Below are 26,867 nucleotides of genomic sequence, written 5' to 3' on the forward strand. Positions count from 1 at the left end.
AGAAGGAAATCGAAGCCATAACTGTGTGTGTACACGCTTGTACATGTACCTCGTAGTACAATTGTAGTGTAGTTTGTTCTTTGGAAGGTGCAAAGTTAGAAATAGCTTCGAACTAATTATTTTAACAGTCATCGCAGCTCATCCAATACAGCGGGGACGCAGAAAGCTGTGCAAAACTGCCAATGAAACTTCTGCCGTTTGCCTCTTCTGGACGCGGTGAGTCTTGTGTCGGCGTAGCCTACTGAAAGAATTGCGGAACTAGTAAATTAAGCCCTTGATTATGGCAACAGGAGGAGGTGGCAGAAACAATCCCCGGCCTTTTCTCGAGGTCCCCGAGGAAGTCCAGGGTGTCAAGAGCATTTCACCGCGTCGCCGGTTCAAGCTGTCCCCAGTCAATCCGGCGTATCGCCCCGACGATGTCGTGTCCTCTCGCTACTCGGTTACCTCCAGTGACGAGGAGCGCGAATCACCCTCTAGAGGTTGGGTAAGTTAATGTGGCCTTTCGTTTAATATTTTAGTACTAATGGTCATAAATGTGACTTGAAGGACTGTACTAACTCACTAATGTGCCTAATTGGTTTTGAGTAAGAGGACGATGCGAGTCTATTAGCAACTTATTACTTCCAACATATCAATATCCATCCCTTTAAGTGGTATCTGGCAAGACAAATTACTTCGAGTAATATTTCGTTCCAAACACACTTTTCTTTGTTGCCTGTAATTCTTCAGTTGGCTGTGTTTTGGATACTCCAAGTCGTATGCAAATCTATTATCACCAGACTATGATCTTTGGTAGATCTCCCCCAAGAAATACAGTGTCAAATTTGAATTTAATTAATCAACACTTGAGACAGAGTTTTCACAGCGTAGGTGAACAAAAATTCCTCTAGGTGAAGTCTGACAGTAAGTTATTTTTAACTTTCCCAGCCACTTGTCAGGGTTGGTTCTAATCCATGCAATTTTGACACACCGAGCTCGAGGACTTAAAAAAAAGCTTGATGGATTTCCTTCAAAGCATGGATGGTTGGGAGGTAAAGTGCAACACAGTGTTATTTGTCTCTTATTATTATGAGTAGTTATAGCTGTTCGAAATTCTGTCCTGGGGTTAAGAGTAATGACGTCGGTCATGAACACTGAAAAAGCTTTAGCCTGGAGCAAAGTCGGTGTCATAAAGTTCATTTTAATTGCTTCAGCGGCCAGTTGCACTATTATGTAGGGTGTTTACATACCTAGAATTGGGGAGAGCAGTTCCATCGAACTCATTCTGCGTATTTGAAACCCTCAGCAAACTTTGATTGCATTTAAAGCAGGTTGAGCCATTGTGCTCAACAATTCTGATTCTAGTTCTTTCCAGAACCACACCTCTTCCAAAAGATGTAGGTCCTTATACATGGTGGCGCATGCCTACTTTCAGTCACTACCATGCTAAGTTTCAAATAATCTTACCACCATCTCCTTGAAGAGTGCACGGATAATATAGCGCCCTCTCTGGATTTATCTATCGCCAGCTGCCGTTTGCGCGTGGCCCGTCTCGGGGTGGATTGTCGTGGGCTGATCGAATGTGTTGTCGCAACCGCACCGCCAAGGCCTGCTGACAAAATCGATAGGACTATACCTTGCCTGGAAGATATGATTAGAGTTATGTCGTTTGTGTTTGTCTACAAGAAGATACAAGCCTAATCCTTAATACCCTGACGCAGCACAAGAACAAATACAGTAACACTTTTGTTGCGTGGTCAAAATTGGCCGTTTGCGTTTTGTCCTGACCTTAGCAATATTCCAAATGATCGGTCGTTATATTGTGTGCTGTTCAGTACAGAGCGATCGGATGCTGTATGGGTTACTTTCAAATGAATAAATAATGTGCAATATTCAGCAGGCTGTAAATATTGCTAGATACATGGGCATGAAGGATATCTCCGCATAAATATTTAAGTTTGACTCAACAGGCTTTTTGTACTGTCGGAAGTCAAACGTAAAGCACTTTCTAAACGTCCAAACCACAATGTCTCTTGTTTACTACTTTTTGTACATGAGTTCTACCGAATTGGATTCAACAGGAAAGAGTTATTTTTTCCCAAGTCCGACCCTTCGTTAAAAATTTGGGAAATTTGAAATCTTGTGCTGAGTAGGCCCGCAGTATTTTCCTTTTTTTTCTTTTTCATTCAATGACACAGCGGAAAGTATACATGAAATCGCTCCATTCAGTAATGGCGCACACCTCTTCCATAAAGTTTTCCTGCCGATTTGAAGTATCGTGCCCTAAACTTTCATCAGAGCACTTAGAATATTCGGCGAAATGAAGGCAGAATTCTCATATACTGCGTAGTGTTTCGATGTTTAATATCCAATGAGTATTACGTTAATGACTGAAATGTTACAGCTACCACGCAACCGCTATCAGATTACCGTCGTTTGCTTGAAAAAAAAAAGCGATAACAGTTAGTTTGGCTTTATCAAAATAACAATCGGATTAAAGGAATCGATGCCGTCTTGTGATCGCGGCGTGCAGTCACTTTAAGATTTGGCTATGACCAGACCGATCAATAAGGCGAGTTTTCAGGAAAACCAGAGAAAAAGTAAATTCTGTATTAGGTATCACCTGAAACGAAAAAGTGAAATGTCAGTGTGCTTTTCATTTCCGAAAAGGGTCGGTAAAGACGTCAACCAAGGTGGAGAAATAAAAGGCATTTTTTTCCTTTCAGCCTACACCTGGCTAAAAAGTCCTCACAGAAGAAGCGATTTGAAAGAGTTATTCTCGACCAAAATGTGTTAAGAGGAAATACTTGAAAAATGAATGTATAACAAAGTTTAAAGATAGAAATGTTTCTTTAACGTGTCTTAAATGAAGTGGACGTTCCCAAAAGAAAAATGTACTCCCTTATATAGTACACATTTCCAAACAAATGAATAAAAATTAAACAATAAGAAAAACCTAATGATTGAATACCATCATATTTCTGACTTAAGTCGCTACAACGCGAGTGAGTCGAGTTTAAGCCCGGGCTGAAAGATTCTTACCATGAAATTCCCGAAAGCTCTAAAAATTAGAAGTTCCTTTCAATTTTAAGCGATTGACGATGCGTTTGCTTTGCATTATCTTTCGTGTGAATTAGGGACAAACTGTTCACTTCTAGCTTCAGTACGATGACTCGAAAGCTTAGCGGCGCAAACAGAATTTTATTTTCGTTAAGCCTCGCAGCCAATACCGTGCGATTTTATTTTGTTAGCAAGACAAAATCCCGAGAACTATTGGAACACCGACGGACGAAGATGAAAAGCACATATTGACACACGCTGTAACCGCTCTACACATGAGTGCGAACACACAGTTGGTCCACTCTATGCCTTGCTAGAACAACATGCATTTCCAGACCAGACGGCAGACAAAAAAGAAAAAAAACACGGGGTTGTGAAGGAAATTCAACCGACAGACGTGACGTTTCTAGGATCCCGTTCATGACGACAATGAAGCGTTTTGCAGATTTTGACTGCAGGCGGTGGAGCGTCGAATGATTCAAAGTCCGCCGCGCTGGGTAGCGCGAGACCCTGACGACAATCAGCAAGATATCCCCGTGGATGCTAAACGATGAACCTTCGGAAATTACTCATGTGAACCATGGCACCATAGCAATAGAGACAACAGAGGCTATTTTACAATAACTGATCATTCACTATCCTTATCGCATGCGTACTGAACGGTTCACAGTGCATCTGTATCTTAACAGGTGAGTAATAATACATGTAAATATAAATTATCGGCAATAAATCAGTAAATGTTCTTTACCAGGCAGGGCACTTGCTATGATTGTATTAAGAAGTATGGCGCTTGCTTTGTAAAGTAAACTCATGTTTAGAAACATATCTGAAGTCATAATTTTGTGCCCATAAAATAATGCAAGTGTGAAAATAGCTCTTCATGTGATACAACCTAAAAAAATAAAAAATCATCTGGCCTTTGGACCCACTAATAAGAGTTGAACGTTTTCGACCAACCCCGAAGAATCATTCATTCCTTAAGACTTTCAAGACTGACATAAAATATAAATTTAAAAATATTGCAAAAAGCGGTGATCAAAACATGCGGGGTAAATCAATCAAGTCACCCTAACATCGTTCTTAAATAGGCTAAGGATTTCCCACTAGCTGCTGCTTGACCTGAGATTACATTGCATAAATATGGAAAGAAATGATTCACACAAAAATTACATATTTGAAACTGTGAATGGCTGGTAAAAAACAACATAGATCTTCAGTGCCAGCCGACCGGATTTTATATTTGTTCTATACGTGTTTTTCTCACTCTTTTCAGTAAACATTTTCTGACATATGTTTCACCAAAGTGCCGCTGGCTTGCACACATCAATGAGGGGATTCTGATGACGGGGAAACGATGATCACAGCATCGTTGCATCAAGCATAATTCTGTCCTGACTCATGATTCATGACAACATCTTGCGTGTTAATTAATGCACGTATTTATTCGTGCAACATGCTGCCCCTTAACATGGGCCATAAAACATAAACATTTGACAGACTGGAATTTTCGTAGTTTTCATGTTTGTTTTGTCCTCTTTTAGGCCTATTTGGTGACTATTTCATATGATGCCACAAACATTAACCCCACAATTCACTTAGAAAATGAAGAAGTGGAATTATAGTCCGAATTAAGTAAAACTAAAAATTTATTTCGACTGGGCTATATAATCAAACCGCGAAATGACGAGAAGAGTGAAGTGGTGTATCCATGTTGGTTGTGTGACAGTTTCGATGGTAGGCCTAACCTCACTCATGGGGTCATAATCGAACTGCAGCATCACCAGACTTATCTACAAGCTCAAAAAGAAAGAAAATGATATGAACGAACCCTGTTTATTGTCAGTGTCGATATCCATGTCCATTTCGCACTCTTCTGGTGCTATAGCTGGAATCGGCTTAATGGCCTATATACTGATCGTTTGTCAGCTTGGGACAGGTGGGTGAAGGCAATGGATGTTACGTAGAAAAAGAATGAAAAGAGAACAAAAACCGAAATGAATGTTTGACACCTGTGAAAAATGAGAATGGGAACCACCAAGTACATGCAAATGGGGAGTAGTTTAGTAAAACTAACTCATGCGAAACCCTGCGCGATTACACTTTGCTCATACTGTTGCTCCATAACAACCGCAGAGATATACAATAGTAATGAACTTTGGAATTCGAAATCTTCTTCTGATAAATTGTGTCGTTATTGTAATAGCGAGATTATCTTTGAAATATCAGTTTGGCTGCTATCCATCTTGCATAAAGGCTAAAAGTGGCAATACGCATTCGAAAGCCCCCTTTTTCAGGAGTTAAATTAGAGCCGTGGGTATACCTTGATTAATTTTGTTAAGAAATGATTGACATCTGGCATTCTGGCTCGTTAAGTGGATTATAGTTCATATCCTGTGCAAAACGAAGGGTTTCATCTCTTCGGACAGTTATGACAGAAAGTAAATATCGAAGGCATATTGTTTGCTTTCTACTTCAAAATTCGAAATGTTGTCTGACGGTTTTCAAGTGCCTGGGCCTTTGGGCTGAGTATCATCCATATATTTTTTTCTTTCGTGCATGCGATGAAAAGCCCTTGGGTTCGCTAGCAACCACTCCACGTCCATTACAGCAAATATTTCCGTCTCTTCGCAGAAGTACGTGGCAATCATATGCGAAGCGATCATTATTTTCTTGTGGGCACACTGAAGTCATGTGATCAATTTGAAAGTGCGACATTATAGCGTTTCTGATGAAAGTGCAGCGGTGTGCGACGCGGGCGCCCAGGGCAGCAGGTTCCGGGTGATGTGCTGCAGTATGTGAACAGCACATTTAAAGGGCACGTGGTGATCTCCGACCATGGATTATTCAAAGCATACTACACAACGAAGCATATTCTTTTACGATGTTCTTACCTACATTGCTCCTTATCGAAAGGATGTCCTTGAGAAGCTGTACTGGAGAAAATTCCACGGAACCAATGAGCGATGGAATATGCAATGAGAGAATATTTCTCGCAGAGAGAAAAAAAGTGGCTGATGTTAGCAGTCAAAAGGGTTGAGCAACACACTTTGGGAACAGGTGTATAAAGCTCAGTAACTCGAAGAGCTATTTGAAAACTTAAGACCTTTAGCCAATTAATACACAATTAGGCCTATACTCTTACTCATTTTTTCAGGTGGAAATATCACAGGCATCCAATAGCCTCACTAAACCTTCGTCTAAATAGTCGTGAAAATTTCCTCTTCATATTAGTTTTCCCAGGAAGTTACGAAAAAGAAAGTCTCAAGATTGGAAGAAGTTATTTACCACTGCAAATTATGATTTCGCAATCCTCCGTTTCGACGGTAGAGTAGAGTGCAGCACTATAGAAAAACAGCAGAAGCTTGAACAATTCTATCGATAGATCAAGCGACCGTACGGAAAACCAAAGAGACCATGAAGAATGTGTAGAAAGAGATTGATCCATAATCCCAGGAAGGATAATTCTTGAGCTAATGTGTAAAAGATACATATTGATGAGAGACATGACGACGCTAAAAATCGAACTGTTTCATTGATTCTTGTCGGTTGTTGAAAATGAAAACATTGGATACCAGTGGATAAATGTAGACTCCGTCGACAAAAGACTTTGCCATGCATGTCATGTTCGCGAGGGGACTAAAAGGAGAGTCAGCGCAGGCCGTCCACTTGTCCAAACTGTTGCAGAACCTGCATATTCAATATACACGTGATTTACCGGTACTTGCGAGAGCACGCAGATTGCTTCGAGACAAAAACTCGTATTTTTCACAGAAAATTTCAATATATACGAAGTCATTTGACAAATACAACGCAGTATGACTGACCCTGGTTGGAAAGATAATATACATACTTTGTATTGTTCGTAAGTGTATTGTTTATCGTTAAGCTTCTTTTATTGAATCTAATGTTGCTACTTTTGTCTTGTATTTTTAGTTTTTGTATGTTTTTTTCCCCTTCTCAGCGCTCAGAGGGGGAGTATGATGATTACAGAGGGCCCCTATCGGACCTTCGAGCTGGACTAGAAGACGACTACCGCCGCCTAGAGGAGCTAGACGTACCCGCCTCCCTCCCACGGTACAATGTGGACACCATGATACGCTACGAGCCCCTGGCTCCGCCTAAGCCCGCGCCTCACGAAGGCCGCTTCGCCACCAAAGTGGTTACCTTCTACCGGAACGGGGACAAGCATTTCAAGGGGGTGACCCTGCCGGTCAACCAGCGCAACTTCCGGCTGTGGGACACTCTCCTGAAGTACCTGGGCGAGAAGATACACCTGCCGTACGGCGTGCGGTACGTCTACAGCCTCGCCGGGGAGCAAATCACCAGCGTCGCCGAGCTAGTGGACGGTCGGGCGTACGTCTGCGCCAGCGGTCAGTTCGCCAAGAACGTGCCGTACGGGAGGGTCCAGCACGCTGACAGGCCCTGGCTGAACCGTAAACCCAGCGGGGGTGTGCGCGGCTCGGACAGGGAGCTATACCAGAACGAACCTTCAAGGCGCTGGCACGAGGCGATGGATCAGATCTCGAACGAGCGCGAGCCCGTGCCGGCACTGGCGAACTATGTGCCGCACAATCCCAATGTCAACTCCATCCTGGCTATCGAGTCGTCGTACGTCGGGTACGCTAAGCCCAAGATGGTACTGATTATCAGCAACACCCATAGAGCAAGCCGAGCTTCCATTCTCCTCAACCCAAGAACAACGCAGAGCTTCGAGCAGGTGCTCCGAGACATGACGCCGGCGATCGTGATGAGCAGCCCGCCTGTCAAACAGCTCTACACGTGGAGGACAGAGGAGCCGGTAAGTTTTGTTAATCTCTAAACCCATGTTTTTGGCACCAAACAGCTAAAGGTACTATGAAGAATACAATGAAGGGATGACGCAAACGGATCCTTTGTTTAATGTTGTAATAATCAAAACGATTATGAGCGTGTGATTACAGTTCGACACGTAAAAAATGAAATGTCGTGTCTTCACTCCTAATTATTGTTGTTTCGCCACGATATCAACCATTTTGATCATATAATGTGTGTCTAATTTCGACTCATACGTATCGAATCATACATATCGACTCATGCATTTCGACTCATACATGTTGACTCATACATATCGAGTAGTTAAGAAAAACGAGTAATATTAAGATGAAGAAACATTGAATATGTCACTTGATAGCTCTGTGAGTGCTAGACTGTCGTTTTTGAAACCTACTATATACCGTGTAGTTGAGCACACACCCTTCCGCACGGCTCCAGCCATTGAAGCTATCCCGGCTTCTTCTACTGCCCTTTGAAAAAACAATAGGCTGATAATTGTATTTTATAATTTCAGTCCCATTTAAAAAGACAAAGAAGTATTTCTCGTCACTGCCGTTTATGTGAATTAAGCCATGAAATCGGAGCCTTTGGTAACGTTATGCCACAAGGATGTGGAGGCTATGGCAAATATAATTATTGAAACCTGTGCTTCTTGATGGCCTTGTTGAGGCCATGTGCGTCATATTCGCAGTTTCTCTTGATTAGCTCCTTCATAAACGATGTTATTGCGCGCAGAACTGAATCCAAAATGTTAATAATGTGCTGTGATATCGATTGTTGCCGTGCAGTCGGTGTGTTGTGGGGAGCTCCTCAAGCCCTTTGTGCTCAGACAGCTGGGCGGGAGAGTCAACACAGTGTCTTCCATTGCAATGAGAGGTGTTACAAAATTGGGTTGTTTCGTACGCAGACGCGATTCCCACATGTTCACATGCAGATGCATTTCATTGATATCGCGAAAAATTTCTTTGATGGTCAAGTATTTATCAAACCCAAATTTAGTTTTCTTTCTTGGCCGCTGGATAACATCAATCCAGGCATGTGTGTTAAGATTAATCCCAGAAGAGCCGGGTTTCTTTGGACCATCTCGCAACCGTGGGCGGATTCCCATGATTCCTGGATTCCCTTTTCCAATTTTAAAAATTTGGTATGCATATCAAAACACTCATTAGTACAAATGTGAAATTTCAACTTCAACGTAATTATGGTTTGGTTGTTACAGTCATTCGGTCTCTATGTCCATTAAGCACGTCAGGGAAAACAGGTGTACATTTTTGGCAGACCTATCTCGGAATAATGGGCATTCCGATTTTTACGAAAAAAACAACAAACCGAACTCTTGTAGGCTCGATGAGAGAAAAAAAACAATGCACCACGATGATATCGGGAAAATGTCGAGGGATGGGTGGATTGATTCCACTCCAGGCTCTATAAGGGTGACACTATAAGATGGTCTCCACATTGTGGTGTGCGATATGACCAAGTGAGTTTGTACGAGAGCGGCTACATTGGTTCAAGTTCCCGAGGCTTCCAATCAGTACAATGACATCTCAAGCAGTCAGGTGAAGCCAAATCGGTTTGTAAAGATAACATTTGAAGGATTTTGGCCGTGAATATTTTCACATCAGTCGTCTTCTTTCAATGTACATTTTGCAGTGCCATTCTTATATGTTTTATGCATTATTTTCGAGCTGTAATATTTCGATCTTTCTTTCCACTGGCAGGTTCTGAGTTTCACACAGCTCTTTCGCGACTTCAAGGACCACGACAAATTCATCGCCTGCGGGCTCGAGCCGCTCAAGCGGACCATCAACTTCAGCGATTCCAGCACCGAGGCCGACTACGCGGACGGCAGAGGGCGCTTCAAGGGGTCCCTCAGCGACGGGGCAGTCCGGGAACGGGACGGGAGGTACGCCACGATGCACAAGCGGAAGATGAATCGGAGAGCCAAGGAGAAAAGGAACGGCATGGCGAGCAGCATGGAGGGTAAGGTCCTATCTCTTTCTGCAAAAAAGAATGGTAAACCTGCTGTTCTGGTTACTTCACCAATGTCTTGGATTGTTTCCTTCAGTAACTTGACATTCTCAGATATAGAGCAAAACTGTCTATTGTTTTCGCTGTAGTGTACAACGCAGATGAATCCAATAGTCCACGGTCATCTCTTGATGACAGTCCGCGGTTACCACCCACGAAACCCCGCCGGGCCTTCGGCAGCAGCGACGGGTCTGACCCACCTGTCGACCGCCGCAAGCCTTACCGCCAAGCCGCTCAGAGTCACCCTCGAAGGCAAGAAGAGGTGCCAATGGAGGTGGTCGAGCCACCTGGCAAGGGGTACAATCTGAGACCGCGAAAGCATGTCGTGCGGCACCAGGAAATGGAGGTCGATGCTGATGATGAACAGCAGGACAGCAGGGCGACGGACGGCCCGGGCCCTGGCGCCAGGGAACGGGGAAGGAAGAGGGGCATAGGCGCGCCAGTCACGGTAGAAATCCACGGGCAACTCAGACACTTCTTACCACCGTCCGTCGTGGACCCTAGGAGCACCACGCGCTTGGGTTTGGCACTAAACAAACGCCTCAAACTGGATTGGGTGTATCCTTTGCAAACAGAAAACAGGACACAAAAAGTGAAGACTAGTCAGATTTCAAACTTGCCCCTTGAAAGCTGTACCTAAAGATTCACTCAAACAAAACTCCTTTCTTCACTGCTGGGATACACTGTAATATGTTGGTGGCCTTTCAAACACTATTGACAGTATAATCAGAGACGAACGTCAACTTCTTCCTTTACCAAATTCCAGTTACGGATATCGTGGTTTCGACCACCGGAATAACCTCTTCGTCCTCCCGTCCGGCGAGCTGCTCTACTACGTAGGGGCAGTAGGCGTGCTGTACGACAAAGACGCGGACAGACAGCGGCATTATACGGGTCATAACGAGGACATACAGAGGTAACCTAGTGTTTGTCAAAGGAAATATTTATGTCAGTTTTGCAAGTGTGTTTAATACAGTTGGTATATGCTGCTTCTGAAATGTCTTCCTTTACAAAGATACAAGCGTTCGTTGTATTTCAGTATTATAGGACAGGCAATAAAGCAGGAATTTTGACAAAGTAGATGCATTTTAGCTGAGGAACTAAACGACAAATTTCGGGTCTATAAACTTTCCTGAATGTAATGGTTGTTGAAGACTCTTTTTGGACCCTGTGTTTGGTTTTTCAGCATGGCTGTTCACCCAAACGGCACTCACGTCGCAACAGGGCAACTCGCCGGTCAGTTACCGGAACCAACGGTAAGCACTACACCCACGATCATCATGTTTCCGCAAAAAATGGTAATCTCAAACCTTTTGAAAACCAATTTGCTACTCACGGAAACTTTTCAACTGGGACACATGACGTCAGCACAACCAAGCGTTCTTAGGTTTTTTACGAGGGCTTTCTTCAGACTCATTTAACTGGTTCATCTCTGGAGTAAGCAGTTCGTCGATGATTGAAGCAGTTCATTGAATTGTATTTTTAAAAATTACATAATCTATATCTATTCTTTTCATTTTAGCCACGAGATATTGCCATGTGCCATTCGGTAAGTCGCACAGTTGTCATCGCCTATGTACTTTCTGCTATTTCCAATTGGTTTCACATGAACTACAGGTAACTTAGATATCTTAGAATAATAATGTTCTATTGTATTCAACTTGACGTTCTTATTGAATCATACTCCCCGTTAAAATTTTGGTAGAGTTTCATTAGAGAATTATGTTTTTCATAAAACTGTAATTAAAAAGCCAGCATGCCAACGCTGGACTTGTACTTGACACTTGTAGACTCAAAATAAAGAATATTTTCTGAGCATTTTCCGGGCCGTCTGTTATAAAACAGGCCCACATTCGCGTCTGGGAGGTAGAGACACTCCACACGCACGCCATCTTGGGACTGGAATTCTTCGATGCCGGAATTGCTTGCCTCAGCTTCTCGAACGAGGTAATTAAAGTCCATGTGTTCCTTTACACTGGAACTATCATTGTTTTTTTGAAACAAGATATGGGACGGAGAGAACCCCTTCCTTTTGTGTTGGTCATTGTTTCACCGGAGTATCAGGAATTCTTTTCAGACATCTGGGGGATGTGTTGAGAAACATGTAGGAGGGGGTATCCCTCCGTTCCATGTCTTGCCGGGTGTAGTCTTTACCAGTTGCCAAAGCAGCTAAGCCAGTTCAGCTTGAACTACATGCAGGGCACATAGCTCTCTTGGTATTAACCACGCGCAGATACAATGCAGTTAATAAGTAATTGACATGTGGCTGGTATCCTGCTTCTAATAAGTAACCCCTCTCTGTGGATACCAAAACTGTATTTTAGTAGCTCTGTGAAATTAGACCTTTAATCAAAGTATCACGGTATTTTCCAATTTGATTTCTGCATTTGAAGTGATCGCAAGAGACCAAGCAAGAATGAAGCCGGCCCTTAGGACAATAGGCCTACGGCGAACTGAATTAAACAAGACGAGAAAATTGAAAATGGCTAATCAGAACATCATGTTAACATGCATTAGCTTACGTAAGACAACTTGCTAACAAAATCAACAAGTAAAGTGAGTCTTTCAATAACACTACTCTTGTTTTCTACCGTTCCGTAGAATAACGGTGAATGGTTACTAGCGGTCGAACAGGGCACGGATCACATGCTCAGCGTGTGGGAATGGAACAACGATTCGCTACTTGCCAAATCGAAAGAATACACCCTCCACGATGCTGCCTCTGCACAGGTAGAAAAATGTACCAGACTATGGTTCATCTTCCCCGTTTTATTATGTGCATCATATGAATGAAGCTTGGAAGTGTGAAATTCATAATGTGGGCCTGTGACATACTCAAAACTTAGTTACAGACGAAATGGTCCTTATCTACCTCTTTTAAGCACAAGATGGTTGTTCCAACTTTCCACCGGAAATATTAGAATTTAGGAAGCGAAAAACATCAAAAGGGCAAAACATTAGCAGATCACAAAACCATTCGAGCACAGCACGGGAATTGGCTAAATCGTATCCATTGCCGGTTGATGTTGATTTCAGATGGCTGGAACGGATGCGGTAGTGGTAGGCACGTTCCATCCCTTCGACGACAGCATCATCGTCACTGCCGGGAGACAGCACCTGTTCTTCTGGAGCCTTGTCCACCGGAAGATTGTCCGTGACAAGAAGAGCGGCAACTTTGATGTGAGCTTTGGAACTGATTCACTTCTATACAATTTGCATTTATCTTTTTGCTTGGTAGTTATCATTTGGAATACGGTTTTTCCACTTCTTTCTCATTCCGTAATGATTGCATTCATTTTGGGAGTCAGGTTGGCGTAGTGGTTCTTTTTCTCGCCTTCCACCTCTGTGGTCCCCTGTTCGATTCCCTGCTCGGTCCACATGTGGATTGGGTTTTCAGTCCCTACCTGATTCCGTGGGTTTTACCCTGAATATTCCTTTGGGGTTTTCCTCCCGGACCTCTGAAACTGTAAAACTTCTCATTGTCACGTATCTACATGTTTCTTCCAGGCTTGCGAGCTTACAGTGCACAGGATACTCAGTTGAGGAATCCTGAATGTCACTACCATAAATCAAATAATAAATAAATAATAAAATAATTTAAACAACCAATAAAATATTAAAGCCGAATCCTGAAAACATGCAATAACGGTATATTGGACAAAGCCTTGCAGAAGTTCCACTTTATACGGTTTCCTGAAAAGCAGGACAAGTAACACGTGTTGCTTGTGCACTCAACGTTTCTGGCGGCAGTGGGGAGTTTGGAAGGCCACTTTGGGGGCCTTGCATTTTCTCATAATTATGGTTTATTAAGACATACTTTTTTTCTGAGGTTGTTTCTGATATGATAGAATGTTTTTAAAATGTTTATATTTTATACGGCAGAGTCAGCGGCCGTCCTACGTGACTTGCTTAGAATTCTCCCACACGGGTGACGTGATAACCGGTGACTCGTCCGGTAACATCACCATCTGGGAAAAAGGTAAGACATTTCTGATCCTTAAAACAGATTACTGGCAAGTTGTGTGACGATCCTCAAGAAACTTTCACAACTTTGACAAATCACCCTACTATAATCTCCTTTCCAGACAACGAAAACGTGTTCCGTTCCCGGCACTGCATACAGCATGCGCACGAGCGCAGCGTTTTCGCACTGTGCATGCTCGAGGACGGTACCTTGCTGTCTGGAGGTGGACTGGACAGGAGGCTACAGGCCTGGGACTCGCTGCAAGGCTACTCATCGGCCAACATCGAAAGACTTGTGAGTTGGGACTTTTCATCCTTCGACCTTTTCGGACACTAGACAAAGGAAACATGAAGCTCCTGGCATTTTCTGGATGTCTGTAAAGGAATGATAATGATTTTGGTCTACTTCCTTATGGCACAAATCCTACGTAAAAACCCCCTTACATGAGGGTGCAAAATTATAACCCCTGACTGCCTTATTATGTGTTTTATCCCCCTTTCGTCAGTTCACGGAGAGCGCTGGCGGTATTCGAGCCATCGTGCCCCTCAATCCAGGCAGTCCAGACGGTCGCATCATCCTCGGAACCACCCACAACCACATCATGGAAGGGTCGCTGCAAACTAAATTCGTCTACGTATTACAGGTAGACATAAAGAGCGGGTGCCGTACTCGATAGATCGAAATTTGTGCACCTCTTTTAACGAGTCACTGCCGAAGCGCGAACAATGTCACGCGCTTGGATCCCTCTTTAGGCTCCTTACTGTAACCATTCTGACATGCAGATGAATTCTTATATTCTGGTTAAAACAAATAAACTGTAAGAAAAATTACAAATGATTTACAACAAATTACCGTTAGAAACCCAGGTTTATACAGCTTTGTGATACCCCGGAACAAGTTCAGGGCATGATGTTGTTTTAATTTTAGATTTTTTTCCCTGCGTGACTTGTGTTATAATACTGTATGCTCAGTGTTTGAGCCCCCGAAGGCTTGTAAAAAACACATGCGTACTCGGGTGGGACTCGAACCCTCGACCTCCTGCTTACTAGTGCAGACGTCTTCACCACTCGACCACCGAGCTTGCCGGTGTCGGCTAGCTGGTCCGAGTCAGACGTAGCAGCGGGTACCGCGAACAACTATTTTAGACATGATGTTGTTTTTTAAACTTGTTTGAGCAGGCTTTCTATTCACAGAATCCACGAGATTTTTGTTCTCCTAAAAATCTGTCCCTATCTTTGGTACTGCAGAGTCATTGTCAAGAGTTATGGGCAGTGGCGGGGCATCCAAACGAGCAGGCCTTCGCCACGGCAGGCTACGATAAGTATGTCATGCTATGGCAAGCCGACTCGCACAAATTGCTCTGGAAGTCAGAAGTTGAGGTGAGTAACAACATCCGGGATATATGCGTTCGAAAAGATGTCTCGGCAGACCTAACGTTGGACAGAGTTACTTTATAAAGAAGGCACAGTAGACAATGTCCACTCTTCGGATACAATCATTCAAGCCATTTTCTAAATTATACATGTAGGCCTCAATGTTGCGTGAGTGGAGGCTCTAGACAGCGTCTGTGTTTAAATAATTTTCTTTCTCTCCTTCATACACGTGTTAAACTACGTAAGATCTGTTACCTAATTCAAAGACTAGCCTTCAGCAATCGCGTATTTTTTTCTATGCACTTACAAACAGAAACCGTGCGTGTCATGCGCCTTCAATTCCTCCGCCTCGGTGCTTGCCGTGGGCACCACGGTGGGTCGCTTCACAGTGCTGAATGCCTATGATGGTATGCACATCACGTCGGTGCAGGCCGGCAGTGGGCAGTTGAACGCGGTCCAGTATTCGCCTGGTGAGTTCATGGACGAGGGTGACCCTGAAGTTGACAAGAGAATGAAATACTTTTAGATGAGACAAGATTTAAACTGGTTCAGAAAGAGTACAGAAGACGCTGCGGATATTCATTAAAAAATATACATATAGTCCAATTGCACTTGGCCCTGTGTTGTAAGATTAAAACCTTGTAAAATAATTTCGCATTACCAATATCACAAACATAGTAGCATTAATGAAGAAAAAGAGAAAAATGAAATGCTGTGGTTTACAGAATACAGCTCTTTCCAAGCTATAAAATTATACTACATCTTCGCAGACTTTAGTTTACAACAGTGAAATAATTAGACGCCTTTGTGTAAGGAACTCTTTTGGCTGAATATGATTGGTTGCAAGTTTAACCATGGAACTCATGACAAAAGAGGGCGTGCTTCTGAACCTTTATTTTTCCATTATCGTTTTGGCAGATGGTGGCCTGCTGGTGCTTGGGTCACACGACCACAAGATCTACCTATACACGGTCCTGGATGACGGACAAGTTTACCGCAAAGCTGGGTTTCTCCAGGTAAAAAACGCTGAACTGAAAAACCGAAACTCAAACTACACCATCCAGTTAGTCTTCGGCAGTGTTTCCTTTACACCCATCTGAGTTACTTTTTTTGTATATGCGAATCAGTCACCTGAGAGATAAGGTCTTCTATAATGTGTTGTATGAAACACGATTACCAGCTGATGACTGTTTGGCTGCAACAGTCATAGAAATTTGTTGTATGAAACTCTACTTTTCATCATGCTTATCTGAAGATGTGTAGAGCTCAACAAATCCAAATTCCATAGAATGAAAAACAGCTTTCCTTGTTAATAACTGTCATGGGCGATTAAACGCCTTTCTGAACATTTTCTTGCTATCAATTTGTGAACATATTTCAGTGCTAAACATTAAGAGTTTTTAATAGATAGCGTTTAGACAGTGAAGATGTTTAGAAATGGGACACATGCAGGTAAACGCGTCTGCAAAGTGATTGGCGTATTTACAGAACCAAGGTTTTAGAGTGTTCCCTGTGTTAAATTTTCCCGCCTTCAGGGTCACGCCAACTACGTGACGCAGCTCGATTGGTCAGTAGACGGCAGCTACCTGCAGAGTGTGTCAGGGAACTACGATCTTAGATTCTGTGAGTTCCTTTCTTGCCAAATGTTGAAAGTCCGTCTGCAGTTGATTGGAAAAGATAACAACACTTTATTGGTGTCATCGATCGTTGTTCATTAACAATTTCATCGTCGGCCTATATATCACCACCGGGTAAACATCTGTTTGGGTCAGGAGAAAAGGAAAGGGAAGGAAGTTTTATTTTCATTTAGAATTTTATAGGGTCAGGAAATGGCATCTGAATACAGAGATGCAGATGGCATTGGAGATTTAAGTGACCGCGCGCAAATTTTACTTTATTTGCCAAGCCAGGCAGTTAATCAACGAACATGATTTAGGCCACACGGGACTTTCGTCTGAACAGCTATTTTTCTTCAATTGACTCGGCTGTCTCCACGTATATTTGCTCGCAGGGGATGTCACCCAGATGAGGAAGGAAAAGGCAGAGGCCGTCAGGGATGTGGTATGGCAGACACAAACATGTGCGCTGGGATATCCTGTTTACGGTGAGTGGCATATTGCGCATCTACAAACACTGGCGACTGATGCTTTGGTGGTTTCAAAATGGGGAACTTTGAGACGTTAATGGCACTGGCAGCAGATATACCGGTGCTTTTTCGCGGTACTGCGCGTGTTCAGAACTTTACAAGCATGCTCGGAACAACGCGCGCATGCTCAGAACTAGTAATAGGAACTGGTATCATTATGTTCGCCCCCGAGCGTTCCAAATTTTCCCATTACCTAACTAATCTTTTGTCGAAGCCACAGTCAGAAACAGTGGTTTGTAATCGTAAAAATCAGCCAACTCTTAAAAAATCAAGGAAGTGCTTTTTTTAACATTTGGGATTGAAACTTAAGAGAAGTGCACAAAAGCCGAAGGTGAATATTTCTGGCTTACGATGCAGTTGTTTAATGCGACGTAATAGAAGACCCTTACTATCTTTATTGGTTGACCTTGAGTACCTGATTAGAGGGGATTGCTTTTCTGCGATAATTAAAAGCAGGTGAGGGTTTCAATCGATTTAATGACGCAGTGGAATTCCTTGGCTGTCTCCGGCCGACTTATTAAATTGACAGCTTAAAGAGAGGGTGAACTTTAAATTAATAAATGAAAAAAGTCTCTACGGTATCGGTAATAATACTCAACAAAAGAAAAGAGGCGTGTAGTTCGGGAAATTAAAAAAAATACATGTAGTACAATGCATGTTTTGTGAATGAAAAATCAAGTTTATAATGAAGCGTGCATTAGTTAAATACCTTTGGTGGCAGATTCCAAGGTAAACATCTTGCATTGTGGGGATTTAATTTAGTGATGAGAAACAGCCTACTGTAATCGAAATGTGAAGCTCTTCTGACCCTTACAATTTCAATAGCGGCGCATAGTGCTTAAGGATTCTACTTTTGGTCCACCATTCAGCACATCCTGCTGTTGTACGAAAGTCATGACTCGGCTGAAAATACACATTGCCCTATGGAAGCCACTTGCTAGTGGCTGGAGCCATTCTCCATAGACGTGTGTTGCACCAAGCCGTAGCCGTTTAATGAGGAAACAAACATATATTCTGTACATGAATGGTGGAAAAAAAAAGTGAGACAAATGCTGGACGAACTGTGTAATGATTGAGCCAAGACTATCGTGTCAAAGGTTATGGATATGGACAACGATTTACGCACGTCTTGAGACGGTAACCAATTGTCGTTCTCGTTAAAGGGATATGGCCGGCAAGGGAGAAGGATGTTGACGTTAACTCAGTGGACCGTTCGCGAACCGGCAGCCTACTCGCCACAGGAGACAGTCTTGGCTGGCTGTCCCTGTACAGATATCCCTGCACGTCAACTAAAGTGAGTAATTATGGGAAATTAGAGGAGTCTTTCAATTGATATTCACGATTGTATTACGCTTCATCGAGGCCACCCTAAGCAACAGCCTTCAGGGTCCATTACAACAATTGGAAACTTCTTACGCTTTGTTCCACATTAGGGCCTTATCTTCTTAGCAAAAGTTCATACACTCGTGAAGCTTGGAAAATAAATTGGAGGGGGAAAAGTCGTCAAATGTTTCCTTGTTTTTGTCTCAAATGCATGACAGGCCGTGTCGCATGACGTCAAGAGCCACAGTGCTCACGTGACCGTTGTCAGGTTTCTTGCCAAAGACAGCTACCTCGTGTCGGCCGGCGGAGCTGACGCAGCGCTCATGCAGTGGTCCATCGTTGGCACGGGCAACCAGTGGGCGCGGGAGGGCGCTCTTAGCTAATTTCTGGGGTTGTCCATTGGTTATCTCTTCGTCAGGCTTCATGACGTAAGGAGCTAATGATAGCTACGACCCCAACGAGTCAACGGTCAAAAATACGGCACTCCGTGGATTATTTTTATGGTGAAAATTGAGGTGGCATCAAAAACGTGAGCCTAGAGCTACATTTGAAATGCGTTACATACCCTGTTATTGATTTTCTAATTGAAAGACGCCACAAGAATGTTACTGAAGTGGTTCTTTGCAACATCTCACATTAGGGGTATAGTTGGTCTGTCCCATTAATGCAGGTGATTGAAAGAAATTACACGTATACATGACTTACACACAGTGATTCTGCAGATGGTAGAGTTTTTTTTAATATCACTGCTGATATAGCCGTAGCATAGCAGCAGAGAGGAGATCTAAAGAACATGCTTCTGTGGTTGAACTAAGGAAAGTTAGAAAAAAATAAGAGCACTGAAGGCATAATTATGCGCCGCTGAAAGGTTGCGGATTATCGCTTTTTTGTGTGAATGTTTTGTTGTGCGCACCATATTTATCACGTCATAGCTACATCCATGATGCAGATAAGATGGTGGGCAATTCTTTCGTTTTTATTTTTTTTTTCATCATGCATGAAGTTTTTCGTGGTATCCCACAAAAGGACTCCGAAATCTGACTAACAATGCACCTTTAAATCAGATGCTTGAATGACGACCTAACATTGTAAACAGCGCCCTCAGTCAAGGCAATTTTTTTAATGGACGATTGCATCGGGTCTGTCAAAAATGGATAGCGCCCTCTACGTTTTCCAGTTAACAGGCCTCGTCAGGGTTTGACTTCATGTCAGTCGGTGGCCTCGAAATTGGTCCACCAAACACGAAGGCATTTGCCAGTAAAAATCTGTCCACCTCTCATCGATAACTGTGATACAGAATACTTCTTGTACAAATGTCGTTTTGTAGGAAGGCATTTGCATATCGTGTAAAATGCGTTGCGTATACATCACAATTATTGTGGTAGTTATTTATTTTAGAGCGTATTCTATTTTTGCAAAGTTGAAAGATTTAAAAGTTGAAATACCGAATTATTTCTTGTCTTAATTGGTGTACCGAAGGATTCAAACAATTATTTAAAAACCGTTATATAGAAAATGTGCAATAATAAAACAACATAGTAATACACTGGAATCAGAGATCGGTGTCTCTTGTGTAAAATAACACCAACATTCTAATACGGACGTTTACTTTAGCTGTTTTCGATCGCCCTTAAAGGGAAAGCCTCATTCCAATGGAGTCGACACTGTGGGATAGTGGAATTGGCGACCGTTTGTGATACGTAATACTTGGGTATGGAGGATTTATGTGGGACATGGGTCATTGGACAAGGGTGCAAATATTCGTTATGATACAACGTGACGGACAGCTTTCAACTCGACCATACCAGGGTGTACGTAGGAGCGCGGGCGCGGGCCACTAGTGCAGTCACGTGCCCGCAGGCAGGCAAATTTGGCTTGATTGACGAAGCCGGAGTTAATCGGATTGCCCACGTCAGGCAGGAAAGAGGCGGATTACGGGCAAAGCTATCGGCGGGAGGGAAGTAACTTCTTGCCCCGGCGACTAAAGCCGACGCCCCGCTGGGCCTTTCCCGCATGTTGACATTTTGAATTGGGCTCAAACTTTCTGCGGGACTGATGGAGATTGGGCTTAGTTTCTACAGAAAGTGCAGCACAGTGTAGTGGTGACAAATACGACAACAATCCTGACGTAGCATGTCCTGATTGGCCGTAGCTTTCATGAACGTTGGAGTTTATCCAATGAAATGTTTATTAAAGCTACTGGATGCCGTATGCGAGTTGATCGCTATGCACGTGGCATCCTTGCTTCATGCACAGGCATTTCAAGCAGGTGGTAACCACAAGTGAAGGGTAGCACGTGACCAACACTCATTCCTCTGGAGGTCTTGACCGTACCCACTCCCCTTTCTATTTTATACAAGAAAATGAAGAAAAAGCGTGGTGTTTTTTGCATTCATACCTGTGAAACATCTCCTAAGATTTTAAAACCTGGACTCCGGAATTTTTAGTGTTGTTTAGTCCCTTCACAACTGCTGCGAAAAACTGTCCAACTTTAAGAAAAGTTTCGGAACCGACAAAGAAATCTCCTAAACATTTCAATACCCCAAATTAAAAAGATGTTTAGAAATTGTCAAATAAAAATGAAATAAGCCTAAACGTATACTAAAGTTGAACTCTGGCCCTAAAAAAGTCTTGCGGTGCACGTGTAGACACCTCCTTCTTGTCCGACATTTGTTATTCTTTGAGTGACTGTGAGTTGAACATGCCTTAAATACGACGGTTGCCACAAAATGTTCCGATCACAGAAGGGGTAATAGTTTACTCTGAACCGTGTACAACAGCATCCGAGGCCTTTTTTACGCCACGCCCAACCACTTGGTCAGCCGAGCTCGCTGGGCGGCTGCAGGTTGTAGGTACTCTCCGCGCTCCCCTCCTCAACTTAAAGGAACAGTCGTCGAGTAAGAAGTGATCCCGATCTTCTTCTCGTTCATTTATGCACTATATGATACCATAACCAAAGCACAGGCCACCGAACCAACTTCCTTTACCTCACAGAAAGAAATTTTGTTCAGCATACTGCCGCAAAGCCGGGTGGCTGACCACCGACACTTGTCAGAATTAGACCGGGCCATTTCGATCTTGATTCGTCCACGCACGCATACCTTCACAAATCCCGGAACAAAAAATTTCCACCCCACAAGGCTTTCCATCAAGGATAAAAAAAGGAGAAGCAAATTGATTCCGAAATCCACTGGGGAGCCAATAATCCCTCGCGCTCTAACTTTCCCCTTTTCACCATTGAAAATTAGTTCCCCTTCACTCAATGAAAAAAAAATCCCCGCTTGGCCTCTCATAATTACCCGGTAACTTTTAACCGTTGCCCGCAAATCACGGACATCTTTAGTCAGCGGATTCGTGTCTTGGGCTGATTGGCTCCGGTGAGGTATTTATGTTTCGGGCTGCGATTTTCCCCCTACGTCTTTCAAAGATAAATCTCTTTCACCACGTGAAGATCTGTCTTTGTACCCATAATGCCAAGGGGAAGTGACGTTCGATTGGGCTTGGTATCTAAGTGGCCTCACGGAATTCATTTGAAATGAGTGGCAGATCAAAATCTGGCGGCGTCATTGCTGTTAAAGTTGCGACATGAGTGTCTCAATTGTTGGACCCAAAATGGTGGATTGTGCGTCACTGTACATGTACGTGGACAATCAGCACCGAATTGCTGCATGTTGTACTGTACACATAATGAAAAGCCATTTTGTTTCCAAAGTCTGAAGTTGGCCCAATATTCCCTCCGTACACAGCCCTGATCAGAGCGGGTGTGGGTGTGTAAATGTTATTGAGTGGTAAACTCACAGTAGGAATCTTGGTTGTTTCAAGAGATGCCTTCCAGTACGCCGCCAGCTGCCTCGAGCACCGTGCCATACCGATATCCGCGAGGTCACAGATGGGCCTGCTCACCTCACGTCCGACGAACCGCACCGGCTGGTGATCACTGGTGACGGTTGTTCCCTGTGGCAACACATAAGAGATAATTACGTTATATTTGGCGCATTTCAAATAAACTTAAGGTCAGGTGCATCGGAATTCGAATACTGGCGTGGCCACTTAAGTAAATGCCTCCCCAGAGGTGCGGGTCATTAAAGGGGATTTTTTTCCTGCGAGAGCATGTAAAATTGCACTCAATATCTTGAGCCACCTTTTTGCGTGGGATCCGTGCGAGAGGTATCATAGATAAATGAAGTCCATCATAATTCAAAGTTTATCTTATTTCCTTGAGCACAGCCTCGGGAAGTGTGAGGATGTAACGTGAGATGAAGCTGCGATATTGTTTCCCAGGATTACCGTCACCAGTCGTAGTCCCCCCCCCCCGTTTTAACAGAAATGATCGAAGCTGTCATTGTTTCAAGCAAGGAGATGGCCTCTCGCCCCAAACCATGTAGCCTAGATCATGGAGGAAGGAATCCTCCATGACTAGATTACCGAAGGAGATCTTTGATTGGCCCGGTCGACAGCAAGGACATTCTTGGTGACCGACGGATTAAGGCTTAATTACACCGCCGGCTCAGTAAGCCGCCGACCTGGCGATGATCGATGATGGTGCGAAAATCCCTCAGTTTCTTTGACCGACTGGACAAAAAAGATGGGTGAATTGATTGAACGAGACTCGACGATGAACGAAGGAAATCACCGGCTTTATCAGATTTTAAAGCGGCGCCGACTTAAAATATGGACACGTTCCAGTCTTGAGTCATTCCGTGAGTCCGCTTCCAAAACGTCGATCTCGGCTTCGCTGGGGACGTCAGCCAAAAGAAAGAAATTCCACATTTGACCCCACGTCAAATGATTCGATGTTCCTGTGGAGCAGAATATGGGTCGAGTCCTGGCCTGCGAAATTGGGGGCCTTAAAGCAGACAACTTGAACTCGAATCCCAATCGAGGATAAGGTCAAAGTTGTAACCCTCGACCCTACACGTCACAATGATATGGTTGCAAACCCTCTCACCTCCTCATTCGCCCCAGTGGCGATTTTTCTTTTTCTGTTTGCGAGGAAAATTAAATTTCATGTAGGCTTACTGACAGCGACTGCTAGCCTTCGGTCACTCTGCCACATTTACATCATTTCCGTAGGGTTTGAAAATAATTCAAACCATAGAGGACGAATCCCCCCCCCCTCAGACCTCAATAACAATATTAAACAGATGGGTATGAATCGAAACGTGACTGCCGATTGAAGGCCTGAAAAGAAGTCGGTCATTGAACCGGGTCGCCCCAACATGACGTGTAAAGGGACTTGTTTATGGTACCATGGAGCCCAAAATGATGTATTGCCCGGCCACCAACCGGGTCGTCTGCCCCGAATGAATCAAAAGTGATTGATTTCGAACAAGCAAAACGGGGGTAAGTGCCGCCCGTGTGCCGCGCAGGCAAAAAAACGTGAAAATTTTGATTAATGATACAGTGTGTCATGGTCTGCGGATTTCGGGGTCAACATGGGTATTTTTCCTCTGGACTTTCGTACAATGTCACATCCCCACGAAGTACAGTTATTATGACAAGCCACGCATTGGAAAAGTACTTTTGATATGTTTTTCTCTTGTACACGTGGTTAAAAAACGTCAGAAACGGTTAATGTACTTTGAGGGGGTTTCTATGAAGAACACCGAAATATGTTACTTGAAAGTCTGTAACACACATCTTCCAGTGGATAATTCCGAAGGAATTGATGAATGGTTTTCCCGTGTTTTCCATATAAACTTTCGTTAATGTCTTGGTTAGTTAATGGACTTTTGCCGCTTAAAATACCTAACGCTGTCTACAGGTCTTTATAGTAGGAAAAAATGTATCAAATGCGTCATTCTTACAAACGCATTGGTGATTAAAAACAAGCAAAAATTGTCCTTCTTTTGTTGACTCCATATCTAACTAGTATTTTTTGGGGGGTCGGAATTCGAAAGCATGGAAATAATTGTCTCGTATCGTTGAATCGAGGACGTTGTCACGCAACATCTCATCTATTTTAAGTGTTAAATACCAGAGGAAGCAACAGAGTCATGGGTAGGGGCCTACAGATAGATGGAGGGATGGAGTGCTTTGGTCTGTTGGTTTGTTCTAAAATGTTTCGTATTTTCTTGTTATCGTGAACCGGAACACGGGAGAACAGAGGGAGCAACGCAGATTTTAAGGGGAGAGAAAGCACGAAATTCGAGCAAACCACACGCAGGAGGGCACAAGGACCTTAGACTCGCGACGGACCAACACTCAGGCTCAATCTCTAGAGTTTCTACGTCTTTCTTTCTCACCGTTCCACACCCGGATCTCGTTGGTGTGCCCGGATCTCGTCGGTTTATTTTAACCCCTTATCATCCACAGTAGTCCGATTAAGCTTTGGGGAGGAAGTCCTTGCGGTAGAATCATCTTTTCTCTCCGATGTCAACTACCCTCCCCAAAATCCGCCCAGGACGCCTCTCGTAACAATTTAGACGCGCTCCGCTGGCCAAACTGAAGTTGTAGAATCTCGTAAACCCTGGATTCAGCAAAGAAAGAACCCCTCACTATTTTTATCAAGCACGCGGTCTTTTGTGACCAGATTTTGAAACAAAGTGTAGCTGAAATCAGATTTGCTGATAAAGCACTATATTACCTGAAAGTGCAGGGATTATCTTCATTGGGAACATCATTTTGAGCCTGCTATTATGAAGCTCTTTTGTTCCCGGCAGTCGTGCGCATTGGATTTGCAGAAATAAGATAGAGGGCTTCTCAAATCCAAACTTTTGTTGTGGATGCAATTTAATATCCACGAGATTTGACAATCGGGCCTACCCTCTGGGCCGAGTCATTATTGCTAACTAATAGGTGATGTAACCCATTTGTTCCCAGTTCATTTCGCGGAATCTGGAGTCAACTTCAGTGGCTGCCTTAGGTTAAATTAGCATAGCGCATCCCTCCAATACTTGGCCAGTTTTCAAAGCGGCGTACCAAGTGACGATGAGACTGAATTCGTTACTAAGCTGTCGCTGTGACCTAAATGGAGAAATTACAAACTTGGTCCCCCTTGAGAGAAAGGGTGGTCCCTCTCGTATCCAAAAGAGAGCAGGAAGCGCTCTCGAAGAAGGTGGGTGTTTATCGGAGGATATTAGCCTAGATCAGGAAATCAAATAAGGCATTGTTCTGAAAGTACAACCGTTGTGATAGTGGGGTACATTAACCCCAAAGCCCCTTTCATATCGCCGGATTTGGTTCTGGATTTGCATCATCCGCAGAGACGTCCGATTACGCCGTTTCATTTCCACTCTTGAGGTGGATCAACACCGCTTTTGTGCCCGGTCCAATGTCTCCTCAACACCCTCCCAAGACACGCGTCTTAAACGCGCCCGACTAGCCAAACCGAGGGTCAGGAAGGTCCAACTAGGGTAAACAGCTCTGAGTAAATTATCCATCCCTTTGCCCCGTCTCCTTTTGTACCAAAAAGAGAATTAACACTCTTAAAATACGGGACTAAATTGTAAAAGATTTGATTAAGTCTTATTAAGGCGAGAGCTAGGGAATAAGCTTTGGTTGGGGAGTTCGATCAAAGCTTAAGCCGAGAGATAGCGCCAAAGCTCCCGCTGTTTGTCCGAGTATAGTTAGATCAGGCCGTCGAAAGGAACAAGTCGGTGGCATTTCACCTCTCATGAAAACGAAAAAGCCGATGTTGACAAGTTCCTTAAAATTAAGTCGATAGCGGATTGCACTAAACCATTGGTCACTCGTCATATGGGATGACTTGAACATTTCTGTGGGCGAAAAAAATCCAATCCTCAAAGACTAAAACAGTCCAAAGCATTTCTGCCCACCGAAAACTTTTTCGAAATAATCGGAGATGGCATGAGCAATCAGTGAAGCTTCAGCACTAAATTTCGTGTACTTAATTTTCGTCTGCGTCAAGTTACCGGCAAGGCACACTTTGAAAATAGAAATCGCTTTTCGTAGACAAAAAAATCGTCTAATGTTGTGCGACTGGGATATTAGAGAAGGGATTTCTGTAGCGATTACAGTAAATTATGCAGCGGTACAAAACAACGGCCAAGAATCATTTTGCATGGCACTTTGGAAGAAATTATCGCAATACGGACCAAGCGACTGGCTTCTGAGTGGATTAAACACCTGCCCAGCGTGGGAAACCTCCCACGAAAACGCTTGCTTTACTTAACTACACATCAGCGAAAGAAAAGACACGGACAGCCAAGACCGTTAT

At 43.5% G+C, this 26,867-nt stretch overlaps 1 protein-coding gene across 2 annotated transcripts; it reads left to right on the top strand.

The window, feature by feature from the left end:
• Positions 1–13: 13 nt before the first annotated feature.
• Positions 14–20,245, top strand: LOC110979200 (echinoderm microtubule-associated protein-like 2). 2 transcript variants are annotated; one of them, XM_022234799.2, is made up of 20 exons: positions 14–484; positions 7,001–7,837; positions 9,573–9,834; positions 9,972–10,440; positions 10,649–10,798; positions 11,069–11,138; positions 11,405–11,431; positions 11,728–11,829; positions 12,484–12,612; positions 12,919–13,062; positions 13,765–13,861; positions 13,968–14,140; positions 14,352–14,489; positions 15,094–15,225; positions 15,533–15,689; positions 16,138–16,235; positions 16,755–16,842; positions 17,231–17,323; positions 18,529–18,659; positions 18,907–20,245. In XM_022234799.2, the coding sequence occupies exons 1-20, from the start codon at positions 281–283 to the stop codon at positions 19,069–19,071; spliced, it is 3,666 nt and encodes a 1,221-aa protein (XP_022090491.2). In that variant the 5' UTR covers positions 14–280; the 3' UTR covers positions 19,072–20,245. The 2 variants fall into 2 exon arrangements, with proteins under 2 accessions (XP_022090491.2, XP_022090492.2); XM_022234800.2 differs by lacking the exon at positions 14–484 and adding an exon at positions 3,238–3,728.
• The last annotated feature ends 6,622 nt before the right edge of the window (positions 20,246–26,867 follow it).

The sequence above is a fragment of the Acanthaster planci genome, linkage group LG16 (assembly GCF_054643075.1).
Source record: "Acanthaster planci isolate LZ-2023a linkage group LG16, COTS_SCS, whole genome shotgun sequence".
NCBI classification, from domain to species: domain Eukaryota; kingdom Metazoa; phylum Echinodermata; class Asteroidea; order Valvatida; family Acanthasteridae; genus Acanthaster; species Acanthaster planci.